Source organism: Mercenaria mercenaria, chromosome 5 (assembly GCF_021730395.1).
Source record: "Mercenaria mercenaria strain notata chromosome 5, MADL_Memer_1, whole genome shotgun sequence".
NCBI lineage: Eukaryota > Metazoa > Mollusca > Bivalvia > Venerida > Veneridae > Mercenaria > Mercenaria mercenaria.
Genome location: NC_069365.1, coordinates 23,774,395 through 23,792,574, shown reverse-complemented (window position 1 = coordinate 23,792,574; position 18,180 = coordinate 23,774,395). Strand labels below are relative to the sequence as shown.

General features: G+C 33.4%; 1 protein-coding gene across 8 annotated transcripts in view; it reads right to left on the bottom strand.

Moving 5' to 3' along the window:
* LOC123556656 (heat shock 70 kDa protein 12A-like) overlaps window positions 1-18,180 on the bottom strand; it is a 99,821-nt gene that overhangs the window by 18,087 nt on the left and 63,554 nt on the right. For all 8 annotated transcript variants that reach the window (XM_053542914.1, XM_053542915.1, XM_053542916.1 and 5 more), the window contains 2 exons: window positions 1,809-1,891; window positions 1,464-1,514 (listed from right to left, as the gene is read on the bottom strand). In XM_053542914.1, coding sequence (XP_053398889.1) covers window positions 1,464-1,514; window positions 1,809-1,845 — 88 coding nt within the window. In that variant the 5' untranslated portion in view covers window positions 1,846-1,891. The remainder of the gene's footprint in view (window positions 1-1,463; window positions 1,515-1,808; window positions 1,892-18,180) is intronic.

Genomic DNA, 18,180 nt, shown 5'->3' with positions numbered 1-18,180 from the left:
GATAAAAGAACATCAACAAAGGTGAGTGTCACCATATTTTTTGCATTTTTACAAGCAGTGTATCGAATATCAAAAATCAGGGAATGGTAGGCGATGTAGATATGATTTAACTTTACAGAGAACTTCATCTTTGCTAATTCATTCTTAATTTGTGGTCGTGGTGATGTTTACCAACAAGCTGATTTTGCAGTAAATTTGGCCATTTCGGCAGGAAAGCACTTTCATTGTCAAATATTTACATTTTAACTAATAGTTAGAAGCAAACCGAGTAGGCGTGAGACAGCTGTAAAATATACAATGCATTTCGAAATAAAATATGTACCGAAAATGGTTCGGGAGTACAATTATTCAATTTTTATTGTGAGAGATAGCTCTTTCGTGACGGAGATAGTCATGTCGCTAAGGAGATAGCTCTGTGTAACATAAACAGAGCTCTGTGTTCATAATTTAAACGTTTAAATATTTACCTTGGGTTGTCCTCATTTGGAAGAATATAATGTTACTGTTCCATTTGATATACATATATAATTTTCCAAGTATTGTTTTGATTAAGGTTTTTCATGAGGTTATAATTGTAAATTTTGAATAGTTGTACATTTTATTTACTTTTTTGCTCAGGTGAGTTTGTTCGATGTCCGTCGTCAGTCGTCTGTTTGTCTGTCTGTCAACATTTAGCTTGTGTATGCAATGTAACAGTGATCTATATTTATGTTAAATTTCATGGATTTCCATTAATGGATTACTTTATATGGGAATTTGTGGATTATAAAAACATTAGAGGGCAATAACTCTGGTTACTGAACTGATCCTGACGAACGTTGGGTGTGCACCAACGCTTTAAAGTGATTTACATTTGTGTAAACTTTCACGAAGAACCAGCTCACTTAGATACAGTCAACAATCGCTATTTTGGCCAAATCAAGGGGAAAAACTCTGAATTTACTTAGTCAAGGGGCGATTATACTCATTGTTACTAAAGTTTATTTGATAACTAATAATTATATGAGGTAAGGTAAAATGGTTTTTGAGTTATATGTATAAACATTGTCATTGCTTTTTACCAAATCAAGGGAAATTCTCTGTCTTAACTGGGTCAAGGGGAACAATATCACGAGAGCAAACTTAAGGTCGTGTGTCAATGAATAATTATATGAGGTGTGGTGGTTTTTATGCTAAAATATTTTTTCACCAAATCAAGGGGGAAATATATATACTGGGCCAATGGGGGTAATACCATTTGTAAGAAAAGGACATGTGTTAATTAATGATGAGGTTTGGAGTTTTAAGTTGAAAAAAAACAAACTTTTTTAGCATTTTCCATTTCGGACGGACGCACGTACAGACGGATGAACAGCCGCACATACAACGCAAAATCAAAAATACAATAGCAGTTTTTGTCTAGTGGTTTTATATTAATTCGTGGTTTGAGACAAAATGGTGTTATTATATATACATGTACTTACCTGTAGGTCTATTCTTTTGGCGGACCGGTGGTGGGGAAGGTTTCTTGACCTCTGTAAATAAAAGTATGTGTTTATTATTCATTACTGCAAAGGTGTGCATGTCTGAGATAAATGTGTTAGTTTATTTACTATCAATCAAGTAGGATAGGATTTTTTAAAATTGCAAACCAGCATTTCATGATTGATGTTCATGTCTCATGTTATCCTTTTGTTGTGACAATTAAAGTTCAACTAAAGAGGTTCATAATTAGCAAAACACCACCAAACTATTTCGTTGGTTTATCGCATTATGTCATTCAAAAGAAAAAGACACGTGGCAGTAATGAAATACGTAAAAAGGATTACCTTCTTTTGGAGGCTCTTTTGTTTGTTTACCTCCCATTGTCAGAGAGTGTTCATTTTAGCTTCAGATGATGATTTTTGTTCTTCTGAAATTCAAAAATTAATTATATATATATATATATATATATATATATATATATATATATAATATTTTATGTTAATATAAAGTTAATACATTAGCTGAAAATAATCAGAATAAAAAAGTTAGTAACAGTATATTCCGCGATAAGAGGATTCGGATGAATAATTGTCAATGTATATAACACGAGTCGTACTCGGCAATTTGTTTTTGAACTTCATGTAAACTATAGGCATATCTCCCATGCTTGGAGACAGAATAAACTCCCTTGCACAACCTACCTGTTTGTTATTGAACAGACTGTTCGAATCATCACAGTACAGTTTACCGGCATCTTGGCTATGTCTAAATCCAATCCCGTATCATGTAGGTATCCGCACTATTCATGAACCGGTTTACAAGTAGTCCAAACAGAGAATTATTTTTAAAAAATGTGAGAAAGGAACCTTATATCTCCGTTACGCCCCTTCTAACACAGAATGCAAATTTCTGATGATGACATTATCTTTTTTCATTTCACTTTTGATCAATAAATATCATATGTAAACGACACACAGGATACCATTGTGTGTAAACAAAGTTAACGTCATGACGATCCAGAGGCGTATTAAAATTTCTTTAGAGAATGCTTCGGCAAACGAACTTCCAACTTGTTTTGCAGATGGCCCCTATTGATTTCGAACTCGGTTGTTCAAAGATCATGGAAAGGGCATGGTAACCTTGGCCTTGACCTATATTAGGATCATGTTTAGATCATGTGTACAGTAAACATTTAGACATGAATTGTAGAAAAGTTGACTGCTACTGCAGTGATCATCACTGGATGACTTGTGCAGTTATTCCCGACAATCAGTATGGAAACTAAACTTTTTTCTTAAAGGTACTATGTGATGTGTAATAAAGACAGTTTTCATACCGTTTTTGTCAATTATACGGCTCTCATTTAATCAGTGTCTGTGTCAAAGCATGTCTGCCAGTTTGTCGACCATGGGTTTCTTATCGATTACTGAAGAATGCTTAGGTCTACAGGCGTCAGACTTCTTAGGATGACTGCCAGTGGTCAGTAATAACCCTTATTGTGTTGCGGTTAATTGGGGGCATAATGCCATAGTGAGTTCGGGAGGCATCATAGGGAAATGCCTGTTTATCAAACACAATCTATTTACTATACAATTAAAAATAATTGAAATTATATCAAATTTCAAAAACTTTCATTCTTTCAATGATGAAGGGAATATTCGGAAAAGATGACATTGATTTTATCTTCTTAATGCAAATTCAAATGACAATAGTTTTATTTATCATATAATAAAACGTTGTTGCCATTGATATAATGAATGAAACATAACATGCACCGGCTTGACTTTAAAAGCTACTTAATAGATTACAGAAATATATGGCTTTATAACTTGATATTCAAGGACTTTGTTCCCGCTAATTTATTGTACTTCCTACTCTCCTATCAAATAGATTCAGTGATACCGCCGTAAACAGAAGATTTTCAAGAAAAGTTTTAGTGTGGTCTTGAATGTGTCATCCAACTGGAAAGCATTTGAAGGTATTCCTGTTAACTTGTAGTAACCTCAACCAATTGGAATTTTCATGTACCCACTCACCTATGTTATTTTTCAGAAAACGAAGTAAATGTGTTTTATAATTCTGTAATTGCAGAATATTGATTTGCAGACGGACAGACGGATAGACGAACGGACGGACGGAGGACATTCCTATAGTCCCCTCCGACGTTCCACCGGTAGGAGACTAATAACGTAGACGTACAGGTTAACGATTATAGAGTAATACTGTTATGTATTATGTAACATTATACTGTTATGTATTATGTAACATTATATATTATCAGGACAATTTAAGTTGTCAAAGATAACATTTTATCTCAAAGTGTACGCCGTTTCACCTCCCACGTGCCCGATCACTGATCAAACATTTGATCACGAGATAAAGAGCACGTTTCAAATTTGCGGACATAAACAGAATTCTTTATGTCTAAACCTAAGAAAAAATAAAAGGTTATCTATTTTAAATTCTAACACGACCAGCAAATAACCTATATACACATATTAGGAGAAAATCAATCAACGGTTATCTTGCGATAACCCATGCGCGTGCAAAGTAGTGACGTCATCTTCTATGTATAAAATGATCCAGGTGCGTAGCACGAAGTGTAGTTCATGTCGTAAAAAGTGGTAACCATTTTTTTCTAACACTGTTAATACTAGTATGTCGTGTTAGAATTAAAATAACAAGTTCCCGAGTGTGATTTATCGTAGAATAACCAGAGCTTTTCGTTCATATGCGAAACAATAAATCAATCAGGCCTACGGCCATCGTGATATATTCTTACGCATAAGAACTCAAAACACGGGTTATTCTAGAATAAACCACACTTGGGAATTTATTATTTCTTAAATAAAACAATTGTGGACTGGCAGTTTACCTAAACGTGTAGAGACATTGCTTTAACAATTGTTTGTATTTATTTTTAACAAACCACTACCAATGGAACACTGTTATAAGTTCAAAAATCATTTTCAACAAATAAATGAAGAAAATGCTACTTTTACAAGTTACCTTTGTTTTGTTTAGTCTAAGAGCAATTTCTATATCGTGAAATTTTAGATTAGGTTCAAATTAGTGTGTAAAAAATATAATCCTCAGGGGATAAAATAACTTGCTAAAGTAAGAATAAGAAATTTTGATAAGTGTACTAAGATCAAAAATTCCCTACAGATAGCCAAAATTTGCTTTTTGTTGAATACTCTCTTCCCACGGAATGCAACTGTTTGACTTGTCATAAAATTGTGCTTTTCTCATTGCTTGCTTTTAGCTGTGTTTTGAATTTTGACAAGTTTATTGAAATAATATGAAACATCAATAGGCTTATAGATAATGATATTATTATTACTATCATGTTAGACAAATACCATTAACAGGAAGACAATATCGTTATTTAAATGAATTTGAATCAGCAAAATTTTATTTCTACTCTAAATATTTATAAATAAGTTATAAAACTTTGTTCCGAATACGGCGCGCAAATTTAAAATTAAGTCTTAAGTTTCTGGCAACAAATTTCATTTTAATGATGAGAAGAATGATTATTCCGATTTTTATTAAGTCATATAATTATAGCCAATTAATGCCGATATGTTTACATATTTATTTTTGTGAAAAAAAAAAAACAAAAACAAAAAGAACGTAATTTTCTGTAAAGAATGCCTTTAATTTACCGCCGATAAATTGTCAAGTTTTGAGAATACACGAGTGTCTTTTTACATATTTTATTGAACATATATATTTTTTTGTAGGAAATAAGTATGGATAACTTTGTGCTTAATTGTCTTCGCGCATCACTCAAAGCGCGAAATAAGAAAAAATTCGTCTTGCTCGAACAAAACTGATTTCACAGTATTCCACTAATGTTTACTTTGTCCAACTTTTAAGAATGGAACTTTGAAAATTAATTTATCATGCCATGTTTCGAAATAATTGGTGAATGGTTTGCCGACCGACAGTCATAACTATTGCCCGTGATCCAAAGGACTTAGACATGTAATGTTTCCGTATCAGCTATGTATATCAATTTGATTATAGAAATTTGACGAGGCTGCTGATGTTTTAATTCGAAAAACTTAATTTCTAAATATATTTGGCAGTATAGTTCATACATTTCAGTCAGAAGTTGTTTTAATCCTTTAAAATGCATTTTTTGCTACACAATCAGAATTATTAAAAATATCTCCAAAAGTAGAAGTGTCATCCTTTCACTACATTGGACATTCAAAAAGATACTACTGATTAAATATGGTCAATGCAAAATCATGAGGAGAACAGGTTTATCTATTGTATTATCAAACGCCGTCGTCATTGCTTCAAGGAAACAAACATTAAATAGGCCAGCTTATCTTCATAAGCAATTCGTAGCTTAGTGTGCATTGATAACTGCGGACGTGTATTTTTTAAAAGATACTTCTTGTTAAATAATTGATAAAACGATCACTTAAACAAGTGTTTAACTGTAACCGCTTTGGCCCATATGCGTCAAACGTCAGAGAATGACACAGACAAGGTCACCTTAGGACTGAAAATGGTTTCCGCCAGATAACTGATTTGTTTGTTTTGTTTGTTTGTTTTGGGTTTAACGCCGTTTTTCAACAGTATTTCAGTTATGTAATGGCGGACAGTTAACCTAACCAGTGTTCCTGGATTCTGTACCAGTACAAACCTTTTCTACGCAAGTAACTGCCAACTTCCCCACATGAAACAGAGGTGGAGGACGAATGATTTCAGACACGATGTCTTTTATCAAATCGTCATGGAGAACATACGCCTCGCCCAGGGCTCGAACTCACGGCCACGCGATCCGTAGCTCTTCGCTCTCCCTATTTAGCGGGTGGGCTCCTAGATAACTGAAGAATACTTTAGGGCCCCTATTGATGTCGAAGTCGGTTGTTCAAAGATCACGGAAAGGTCATGTTGACCTTGGCTTTGACCTACATCAGGATCTTGTTTAGATCATGGGTACATTAAACATTTAGACATGAATTGTAGAAAAATTGACTGCTTCTGTAGTGACCATGATTGGGTGACCGTCAGTTATGACCCATAACCTTTTGCTTAAAGGTACGATGTAATGTGTAATAAAGACAGTTTTCACACCATATTGTCAATTATACGGCTCTCATTTAATCAGTGTTTGTGTCAAAGCATGGGTGTCAGTCTGTCGACCATGGGTTTCTTATTGATAACTGAAGAATGCTTTGTTCTACAGGCGTCAAACTTCTTAGGATGATTGCCTTTGGTCAGTTGATAACCCCTATTGTGTTGCGGTTAACTGAGTTCGGGAGGCATCATAGGGGTGCCTGCTTTGCAAACACATCCTGTTTAATATACTATCAAAATAATTGAATGATGAAGGGGATATTCGGAAAAAATGACATCGATGTTATCTTATTAATGCAGATACGGAAGAAAATAATTTTATTTATCATATAAAAAAACGTTGTTGTCATTGATGCAGTGAATGAAACATTACCTGCACTACATGCACCACTACATGACTGTACATTGCGCAAGTAAACTAGAATTGTTTTACACCCTAAATATATTTTTCATGTAATTCTGTTAAAGAAACTCAACTTTCTTTTTTGTCATAGTATGTAGAAGATAGAGTGTATTAGCGGACATAAGTTATAATAATATAACAATATTATTATTATTATCAACAGAAATGTCTTGCGCAAAATCAATGAGTAATCGATATCAGTATTTTAGTTCAAAATCGAGAAAATAACTAAGATATGACAGACAATATATTCACAAATAAAAAGCTATTTTCGAACAAAGTTCCGAGAATTTGTATTAGCTAAATATGAAAAAACATTTAACTGATTTCGGACGATTTAACATTGAATGATTGAGCTCCGCTATACATTTTTTAAATGTCACTTTGCCGCTAAAGGTCAAAGGATCTTAGTTTACCAATGTTTAACACAAAATTCTTGCACTTCGCCATGTCGTCACACTATAACATATACTAGAATCGAAATAATATTTAGGAGAACCATTAGACCTAGTGAAAAGTTTCGCAGCCGTATAACTTCTTCTTCGTGTTTAAATGTATGAAGCACACTATTCTATGTATGTATCATCTCTAAAATAATACGATAATAGACTCCTTATTTTACGAATGTAACGCTTCTTGTTCAAAATGTGGCCTAAGAACACAACAAATGACCGTAGTGAATAAAAGCCCCAGTCACATTGTCAGATATTAAGGGCTATGTATTACTACGTTTCCCATCCCTACAGAGAGCTAGATGTTTGCCCCGTAATATAAAATGTAGCAAGACGTAGTAAAGACGTACGAAAGCTTAGATAAAACGTAATAGTACGCGAAACATTGTCTCGTCGTGTGCAGTACTAAGATAATCCATCATGGCACATAAAAGTATTGAGTGGAAACAATTTTACTTGACCTTCAATAGTGACCTTGACATTTGACAGGGGCCTCCGTGGCCGAATCGTTAAGGCCGCTGACTTCAAATCAATGGGTCATATGCGCGACACAAAGTCTAATCATGGGAAACATTTCTGTGTAGTAATAGAAAAATCCTTCAATGTAATTATAAGTTATGGAGTGGCAAAAAATTGTACTTGAACTTAAACAGTGATCTTGACTATAGATCAGGTGTTGACACATTGTCTCATCATGGGGAACTGTCGTGTATAGCACTAAGATAATCCATTAATGCATATAAAAGTTATGGTTGGGAGACAATTTTTACTTGACCTTCAATAGTGACATTGACCTATGACCTACAAGCATAAGTCATGTATGTGAATATTTTACATTTTGCCCTCTATTCACATACCAAGTTTTATTAACCTAGATTGAACACTTTTTGAGTAATTGCAGGATCCTGATTTGCAGACGGACAGACAGACGAACGGATGGACAGACGCATTGAAGGACGGAGGGCATTCCTATAGTCCCCTCCGGTGTTCCACCGGTAGGGGTCTAATAACGTAGACGTACAGGTTAACGATTATGGAGTAATACTGTTATGTAACATTATTTAACATCAGGACAATTTAAGTTATCAAAGATAACATTTTATCTCAAAGTGTACCCCGATTAATCTGATACGTACCCGATCACTGATTAAACATTTGATCACGATTTCAAAGTTGCGGACATAAACAGAATTCTAGGTTGAGAATTATTTAAGTCTACACCTAAAAAAAAACCAAAAGGTTATCTATTTCAAAATAACACAATTGTGGACTGGCAGTGTACCTAAACGTGTAGATACATTGCTTTGATTTTAGACATCTGGAGAGGCTGCTGATTTTACAATTCAAAGAACTGAATTTCTAAATATATTTGGCAGTATATTTCATACATTTCAGTCAGTAGTAACTGTTGTTTTAATCCTTTAAAGTACATTTTTGCTGTACAGTCAAAACTATTAAAATATCTTCAAAATCAAAGTTTCACCCTTTCACTACATGGGACATTCGAAAAAAAAGAATACTACTGATTACATACTGTCAATGCAAGATAATGAGGAGAAACAGGTTTATCTATTATATTATCAAACGACGTCGTCATTGCTTCAAGGAAACAAGCATTAAATAATCAGCTTATCTTAATACGCAATTCAACGCGTCCGCTTCGTGTGCGGGAGGTCGTGGGTTCGATCCCCGGCTGCGTCATACCAAAGACGTGAAAAATTGAACCAGTAGCTCCCTTGCTTGACGCTCAGCATTAAAAGTTAAACTGGCCTCTTCTCTCATACCCTCGTGGCGATGGATTCCATGAGGAATGAAGTGTCGAGAGTGATTAATATAAGTTGTAGAACTTCCTTCACAATCGACCTTAAATGAATTATGTATAAACTAAAAAACTAACTTATTTCACAGAAATAAAGTTAAATAACCTGTGATATTCACGGACTGAGTTTCCGTTGTTTCGATGCACTCCTTTACCTTATTAAAACTTATATGATTTAGAGATTTCGCTGTAAACAGAAAATTTTCCTGAATACATTTTAGTTCCCTCATAAAGATGTCATCAAACTTAAGAGCTTTTGTAAGTGTTCCTATTAATTCGAAATAACTACAGCCAATGGGAATGTTCATATACAGATTAACGTCTGTCGATTATCAGAAAGAAAATGAAAAACATGTTACGGAATTAATGAAACATTACTTGAATGTATCAGCTGAATTTTTTCACACTTTACTTATTTCGGAGAAAATAAGGTCATAAATTCCGGAATAGTAACGCACTTTGATATAAACTCTGTAATCAGGATATAGTAGTGTTAATTCTCAAAAATCATTTAAAACACGTGGTTTTACAAAGGTCTTTCTCGCAAGTTAACTTGTTTCGAAATATTTTTATGCAATTCAGTCTTTCAGAGGAAATGCTCTTTTGAAATAAAAAGCCTGGTTTCGTTCTCGTTTCCGGAACATATTTTGATATTTTAGACTGCGCGTTGTACAAGTAAGCTACATTCATTTTAGACTGTAGATAAACTGTGTCATAAAAATTTGGTAAAAAAAACCGGTCACCGCCAGTGTCCTTGTCATAGTCGATAACAGTTAGACTGTATTACCTTATACAAAATCAATAACTAATGTTGTGTTAAAATCGATTTCGATATAAAATCACGAAAAACAAATTTTTAAGATATGACAGAGAACAAATTAAGATATAAAAAACAAATCGTCAATGTTTCAAAAATTCATCAAAGCAAAATTTTTTATAAAACCATTTAATTGATCAATATAACAAAAATGTTCTAGGTCCAATGTCAGCGACTTGAACCATTCGAATCAATCCGGGACTAAAACTTACTGCTTACGGTTTAGAATGATTTAGCATTGAATATTTGTTGCTCCGCTAAACGTCATAAAGCCGCATAACGTCACAAACCGCCGAGCGCTTTGCCATGGCGTCACACTATAAAAATACATGTTAACAAAATAGGAATGTTCTGTAGCATTTATCGAAATATATCACGAAGTGGTATATATTTTTGTATGAAATTATGTAAATCTGAAACTGAAACTTGAGTGTTTATTCGTGTTATTTATTGATTTATTATTTAAAATTAGTCAAAATATATTTCAATAATTTATTGTATGTATTCATTTTTCTTGTATAAATATCCCCCAATGGACCTTTGCCGTCGCTAACTCGCCATGTATTGCACATTCGATTATAAATAAACCAGGAATTTCATATTCATACCATGAAATCGGTCAGTGACCTGGTTTTATTACAGGTACTTCCCGTTTCACAGAGCACATGAACAATTATAGTAAACATAGTATTTTTTATTGATTTATTATTTAAAATAAGTTTAAATAAAAGTACTAATTAGGGTTTCTCTAAATGATTTTTTGTCGTCGCTTATACGTCATTTATTGCACATTTGATTATATATAAACCAAAAATTACATATTAAAACCAGAAAGTCGGTCAGTGACTTGGTTTTATTCCTGATATTTCCAGGTTCACATACTTCATGAATAGTTATCATACTTGATTGTTCTAACCTTCAAATGTACATAATAATTCAAAAGTTTTGAACCAATAGAATCTCAGAAGTTCTTTATAAAGAGCATGATTAAATATAACATTTCTACAATATATTCTAAATCAATTTTACTGCGTGACATAGGTTGTATATAGCTTTATAAATAGACTTAACATTCTAAGAAATTATTGTCTTTTCAACATTTTTTCATACGTCCAAATTCTAGAAACGTTTATAATTTAACACTATGGATGAAATGGACAATGAAACTTTGTCTGAATACAACTGGCTGATAGTTAAATAAATTTATGAGATGTAGGCCAGTTATATTTATAAACTAATTATTAACAGAATTTATCTGAATTGAAAATGAGCAAACAATTCCATAACAGATTATTCTATTTTTCAAAATTCCATTAGATATATATCTTTAGTAACCAGAAGGATATATAAATATTGCGCGGTTCAAACTCAAAAACGAATATAAATACACTTTAGATTAGTGTACGCTTTGTAACATTCCAACACCATGTCATGCATTATTCCTTTCCATCTGTAAATGTTTGTTATTTGCTAGTTTTGAAAAATATTGTTTAATTCAATACCTCGACAATCAATTATTTCACATTATAGATACAGTATATGCATATTTAGCAACTAAGAATTCTTTTAAATGTTTTATAGTCTCTTGACTGAGGCAAAATATTAACTCCAAAAATTTAATAGAAGCTTTGAGATAAATGAAAATACAAAACAAAATCCTCGAAAATGTGTTTTATAATGTGCTGAAGGGCATCTACGCATAAGCTGACGGAAAAGATGCTCCATACCAGCAGACAATAACATACCCTGTCAATATATCTTCAACAGCATGCGGACTCAAAACACAGCAGTAAGTTTGTCCATTTAAAGAAATATTAGAACATGATCGGATCCTGTCAATTACCATGCTATAATTCATTAGCATTTATGAATATTATTAAGTCGCGATACAACGTACACTTTCTATACGTAACGTCCAATAACAATGTATATTGAAGCAACGTACCTGACAAACGCATATAGAATGAAAATAGCTTAGCGTGGTAATGAAACATCAAAGATGGGAAGTCATATATATTACTATAGTAAAGCTGACCTTAGGTGACTGGCTAATATTTGAAGAAATACAATGTCATCATTATTTATATACTTCCTTTGGTAGATGTAACCTGTTCGATAGTTCTACTACAATATTACTCAGATAAACCTTATAATAGCTTGATTAAAACAGGAGCATCACAGTTTTTTTGTGTTTTTTTTTTAATTAAAAATGACAGACTATTTTGCTGTAATGAAGATATTATTTTACAAACAGGTAATTAGTATATTCACTTGAAGTAGTCAGACTTGTTTCGTTTCTATGCCAGTTTCAATATAAAAGGCGACATTTTACGACCGCCACAAGGCAATTACATGATTTTCAACAGCCTTTGAGTACTTCCTCTTTAGTTGATTACGTAGGTTTGAAGATTTTGAGTGTTTGACAACATTATCAAACAGATTTACAAATGTAATCTTTACTGTTTAAAACCTTAGTCCGTAGTGAACTAAATTGTTTGAGATTTAAGTGTACTCGCTGACATTCTTCTAGTATCTGATTTGTGTATTTGTTAAATTCGCTCATAATATTTTCGTTTGTAGTCCTGCTTATTTCAGAACTAAACTTGAAAAAAAAATATTTCGGTTGTGTTGTCGCTCTCTTTGTGTATATGATTTGTTAGTAGATAATAAATTTGGCAACAGATCTGTTATATTCAACGTTAAACAGTCTACATAGAAAAGACCATAATGCTCACTTTTTCGTCATAATATAACGGAAAATACATTAAATCATAAATATATAGAGCAAAATACCAAATGTAATATCCGATTACTGTCCCAAAGTAAAAAGATGTTACAAATACTTCAATAATGGATCATTACTGCAATAATCTTTCCAACACATAAAAATATAGTTTCACGCAAAATAATGACAATCTAAAAAGTAATATTAAACGGTCAAACAATATCATCATACATTAATTAAAAGTTGAGGAATTCGTGTATCGAATAGAAAAAAAAAATATTTTGAGTAGTTGATTTCATTTCGTGAATTTCAGATGTGGCCAACTTAAATATAGATTTGATTTATTTTCTCTTTATGAAATCCTGTTGAAGAATAGTACTAATAAAAAAAAGTATAATAAAAGAAAAATGCATCTGATTAAAAACTTTGATACTACTAAGATAGGATATATAATTTCCTGTTTAAAACTTTTGCACATTATTTCGTAACTCTATTTAAGAACTGATGCATTTCCATGACCAGGAACTAAAACAATGATTAAATAACTCGGTCAGTTAAGTCACAGGAAACACGATTTGCTACTTTATAAATAGTATTATTTAAATAACTGTAGTTACATTTAGAAAAGTAAATGATTTCATTTTGTAGCATTGTGTGCTTCGTGTAACGATTTTGCATTTTTCCGTGGCAACACAAAATCACAAAAGTGACCGTGTTGACAACTGAGTGGTTAAATATCGCAAACTTGACCAATACGGTCCCGTCATTCAATACTGAACAAAACAGCTAAAGTTTTCACAATTTCAAAAAAGATCATATAATTTCGCTCATTTTACGACTCAACCCCATTTTTAAAAAATCACAGAAATACACTAAAACATCTAGAATTTATTAACTAGCGAAAACCGTTATGAGGGAAGAAAATGACAACAAAAACAAAATAATAGCGTGTTCATGCCCTATCGTAAAAGAGCATTCAATATGTCTGTGCAATTTACACATTTCCTAATAAAAATTCAAAATCTAATCTACGTTATTTCTATAAATCGTATATATTCATTTTTTAAAAAACATCTTTCATGTGTATTTTTATGACTTCATAAAAATGGGCTTTGCTAGTAAAATGAATAAAGTTACAGTTTTTGCGTAATTTAATACTACTGAAATTTTTCATACGTTAATATTGATAGACCGATCTAACTGTCCCCTTAATTTAAGAAATGTACTTGCAGTATGCAAAATAGCAAATGGCGGGTTAGCTCTTTTGTTCAGCATATTGCCAAATCTTATTTTCCAGCAATTTTTTATTCAAAACAATTAGCAAATCCTCTTTATTCAAATAAAACGATGGAAATATATTTGAGGGCTTCAACAAGTAACTTCATGATAGGAATCATTGTTTGAAAAATACACCGACAACAAAAGCACCCATTATATCATAATGATAAAGTGCATGGATATCTCGTACACCTCTCCTAATATACGATGTGTAGGTGGACGTTAACGTATCCTTAAAATAGCTCTTCTCACTAATATAATTTTAAGAATTAATATGATAAGATTATACAAGTAAAGGACAAATCCAATATTTATTTATTCAGATGACATTTGTGGAAACTTTTATCTACATTTTATATAGTTTTCGCTGCAAAAGTACACAAATTCTTTAAGTGCATGTGGTAGGTAAACACTCCCATACCATAAGTATCTCCTGTTCTACGAAATCGAAACAAGTAATTTCAACAATACTGGCGTTATGTCAGGTCAAGGCAAACAAATAACTGAACGCTCTAGAGACAGATTTAGGTGAGAGTTTACCAATTTATTTTCCTTTTTGACAGGAAAGTACATGTATATACTTTATTCAGACTGGACGTTGGTGCTTTTCTGATTTCGAAACATTCATATTAATTTAAAGTCCTGTGGAATATTGTTTTTTCAGTCAGTAGGTAAAAGGTCAAGGTCACCTTGGGACTGAAAACTGTTTCTGCTCGATAACTGAAGAATGCTTTAGCCTATACTCGTCAAACTTCATAGGATAGTTGCCTGTGGTCAGTAAAAGAATCCTACATTTTTAAGGGTTAGTAGGTCGAAGGTGAAATGTGCAGTTATCTTGAGACTCAAAACGATAACTGAAGAACGCTTCGGCAAACGAACCTCCAACGTGGTTGACAGATGGCCCCTATTAATTTTTAAGTTCATCGAAAGATCATGCTGATATTGGCCTTGATCTACATCGGGATCATGTTTTGATCATATATGTACAGTAAACATTTAGACATCAGTGATAGAAAAGTAAACTGCTACTGCAGTGACCATGACTTTGTGACCTGTGGAGTTATTTCCGACAGTCAGTAATGACCCTAAACCTTTTGCTTAAAGGTACGATGTAATGTGTAATAAAGACAGTTTTCACACCATATGGTCAATTATACGGCTCTCATTTAATCAGTGTTTGTGTCAAGGCCTCTCTGTCGGTCTGTCGACCATGGGTTTCTTATTGATAACTGAAGAATGCTTCGGCCTACAGACGTCACACTTCTTAGGATGACTGCATGTGGTCAGTTGATACCCCCTACTGTTTTGCGGTTAATTGATCAAAGGACATAATGTCATAGTGACTTCGGGAGTGCGGGGGAGCATCATAGGGGACTTGCCTGTTTTGCAAACACATCCTGTTTACTATACAATCAAAATAATTGAAATTATATCAAATTTCGAAAGCTTTCATTTCTTCAATAATGATAATGGGATATTCGGAAAAGATGGCACTTATGTTATCTTCTTAACGCTTATCATGCTGAACACGATTGATTTTGCCTTTGCGACCAGTGTAGATCATGATCGCCATTCAGTCAGTACTTTTTGTTAAACACCCCTTTTAACAGTTAATGATACTGTCCGAATTGAAAGATGGACAAGTTCATTATAGAAATTTAGCAAGGTAAGGGTCAATGCAAATATTGAAGAAAATATATTTATCATATGATGAAACGATGTTGTCTTTGATTAAGTGAATGAAACATTACATGCACTACATGCACAAGCTTTACTTGATGAGCTACTTAATTGATTATAGAATAATAAGGTTTTATAATTTAATATTCAAGGACTTTGTTTCCGCTATTTTATTGCACATCCTACTTCCCTATCGAATAGATTCAGTGATATCACGGTAAACACAAGATTTATAAGAAAAAGTTGAGTGTGGTCTTGAATGTGTCACCCATTAGAGAGTATTTGAAGGTATTCCTTTAACTTGTAGCAACTTCAACCAATTGGAATTTTCATGTACCCACTCACCTATGTTAATTGTCAGAAAATGATATAAAACGTGTTGCAAAATAAATGAAATATCGCATGTATCAACCGGATTTTCTCAGAGGTAAAGTTATTACTTATTGTTTAGAGGAAATACGTTCATATTTTCCGTACTATTTTTATCACTGTCAATAGAATTGTCTGAAATTAGGATATTAGCGTTTATTCTTACATATCATCAAAGGATGCGGTTTCTAGAAGCCACTCTCCTCAGTGCACATGTTGCTATAAATCATTCTTTATTTCTTAATAGCCTGGTTTCGTTCACGTTTCGGGAAATAATTTATTAGTTTAGACTGTACATTGCGCAAGTAAACTAGATTAGTGTTACACCGTAAATATACTGTTTCATGCGATTCTGTTCAAGAAACTCAAATTGTCTTTTTGTCATAGCATGTAGCAGTCAGAGTGTATAAGCGGACATAAGTTATAAATTAAGATAATAATAATATAATTATTATTATCAACAGAAATATCTTGTGCAAAATCAAAGAATAATGATTGTGTTAACATCGATATCAGTATTTCAGTTCAAATTCGAGAAAATAGCTAAGAATGACAGAAAACATATTCACAAATAAAACGATATTGTCGAACAAAGTTCTGAAAATTTGTATTAGCTAAATATGAAAAACCATTTAACTGATTTCGGACGATTTAACATTGAATGTTTGAGCTCCGCTATATATTTTTTAAATGTCACTTTGTCGCTAAAGGTCAAAGGATCCTTTACCAAATTTACCACAAATTCATGCACTTCGCCATGTCGTCACACTATAACATATACTAGAATCGAAATAATATTTAGGAGAACCATTAGACCTCGTGAAAAGATTCCGCAGCCGTATAACTTCTTCGTCGTGTTTAAAAGTAGTAAAACATTAATCTCTATATATATCACGATAATATACTCCTTACTTTACGAATGCAACGCTTTTTGTTCAAATTGAGGCCTTAGAACACAACAAATGAACATAGTGAATATAAGCCCCAGTCGCATTGTCAGATATTAAGGCCTATGTATTACTACGTTTACCATCCCTACAGATTGCCAGATGTTTGCACTGTATAATAAAACGTAGCAAGACGTAGTAAAGACGTACTAAAGCTTAGGTGAAACGTAATAGTGCGCGAAACATTGTCTCATCATCGGGAACAATAGTGTGCAGTACTAAGATAATCCATCAATGCACATACAAGTATTGAGTGGAAACAATTTTACTTGAGCTTCAATAGTGACCTTGACATTTGACAGGGGCCTCCGTGGCCGAATGGTTAATGTCGCTGACTTCAAATCACTTGCCCCTCGTCGATGTGGGTTCGAGCCTCATTTGGGGCGTTGAATTCTTCATGTGTGGAAGCCATCCAGCTGGCTTACGGAGGGTCGGTGGTTCTACCCAGGTGCCCGCTCGTGATGAAATAATGCACGAAGGGGCACCTGGGGTCTTCCTCCACCATTAAAGCTGGAAAGTCGCCGTATGACCTTTCATGTGTCGGTGCGACGTTAAATCCAAAAAAAAAAAAATTAAAAACAATTGACATTTGACCGACAACCATGGGTCATATGCGCGACACATAGTCTAATCATGGGGAACATTTCTGTGTAGTAATAAAAACAATTCTTCAATGTAATTATAAGTCATGGAGTGGAAACAAATTTTACTTGACTAAAACAGTGATCTTGACCTTTTTATCCGACAAGCATAGATCATGTGTTGCCACACTGTCCCATCATGGGGAACGGTTGTGTATAGCACCAAGATAATCCATTAATGCATATAAAAGTTATAGTTGGAAAACAATATTACTTGACCTTCCATGGTGAAATTGACCTATGACCTACAAGCATAAGTCACGTACGTGTATATTTTACATATTGCCCTCTATACACATACCGAGTTTTTTTAACCTAGATTGAATACTTTTTGAGTAATTGCAGGATCCTGATTTGCAGACGGACAGATAGACGAACGGACGGACGGACACACGAACGGAGGGAATTCCTATAGTCCCCTCCGTTGTTCCATCGGTAGGGGACTAATAACGTAGACGTACAGGGTAACGATTATGGAGTAATAC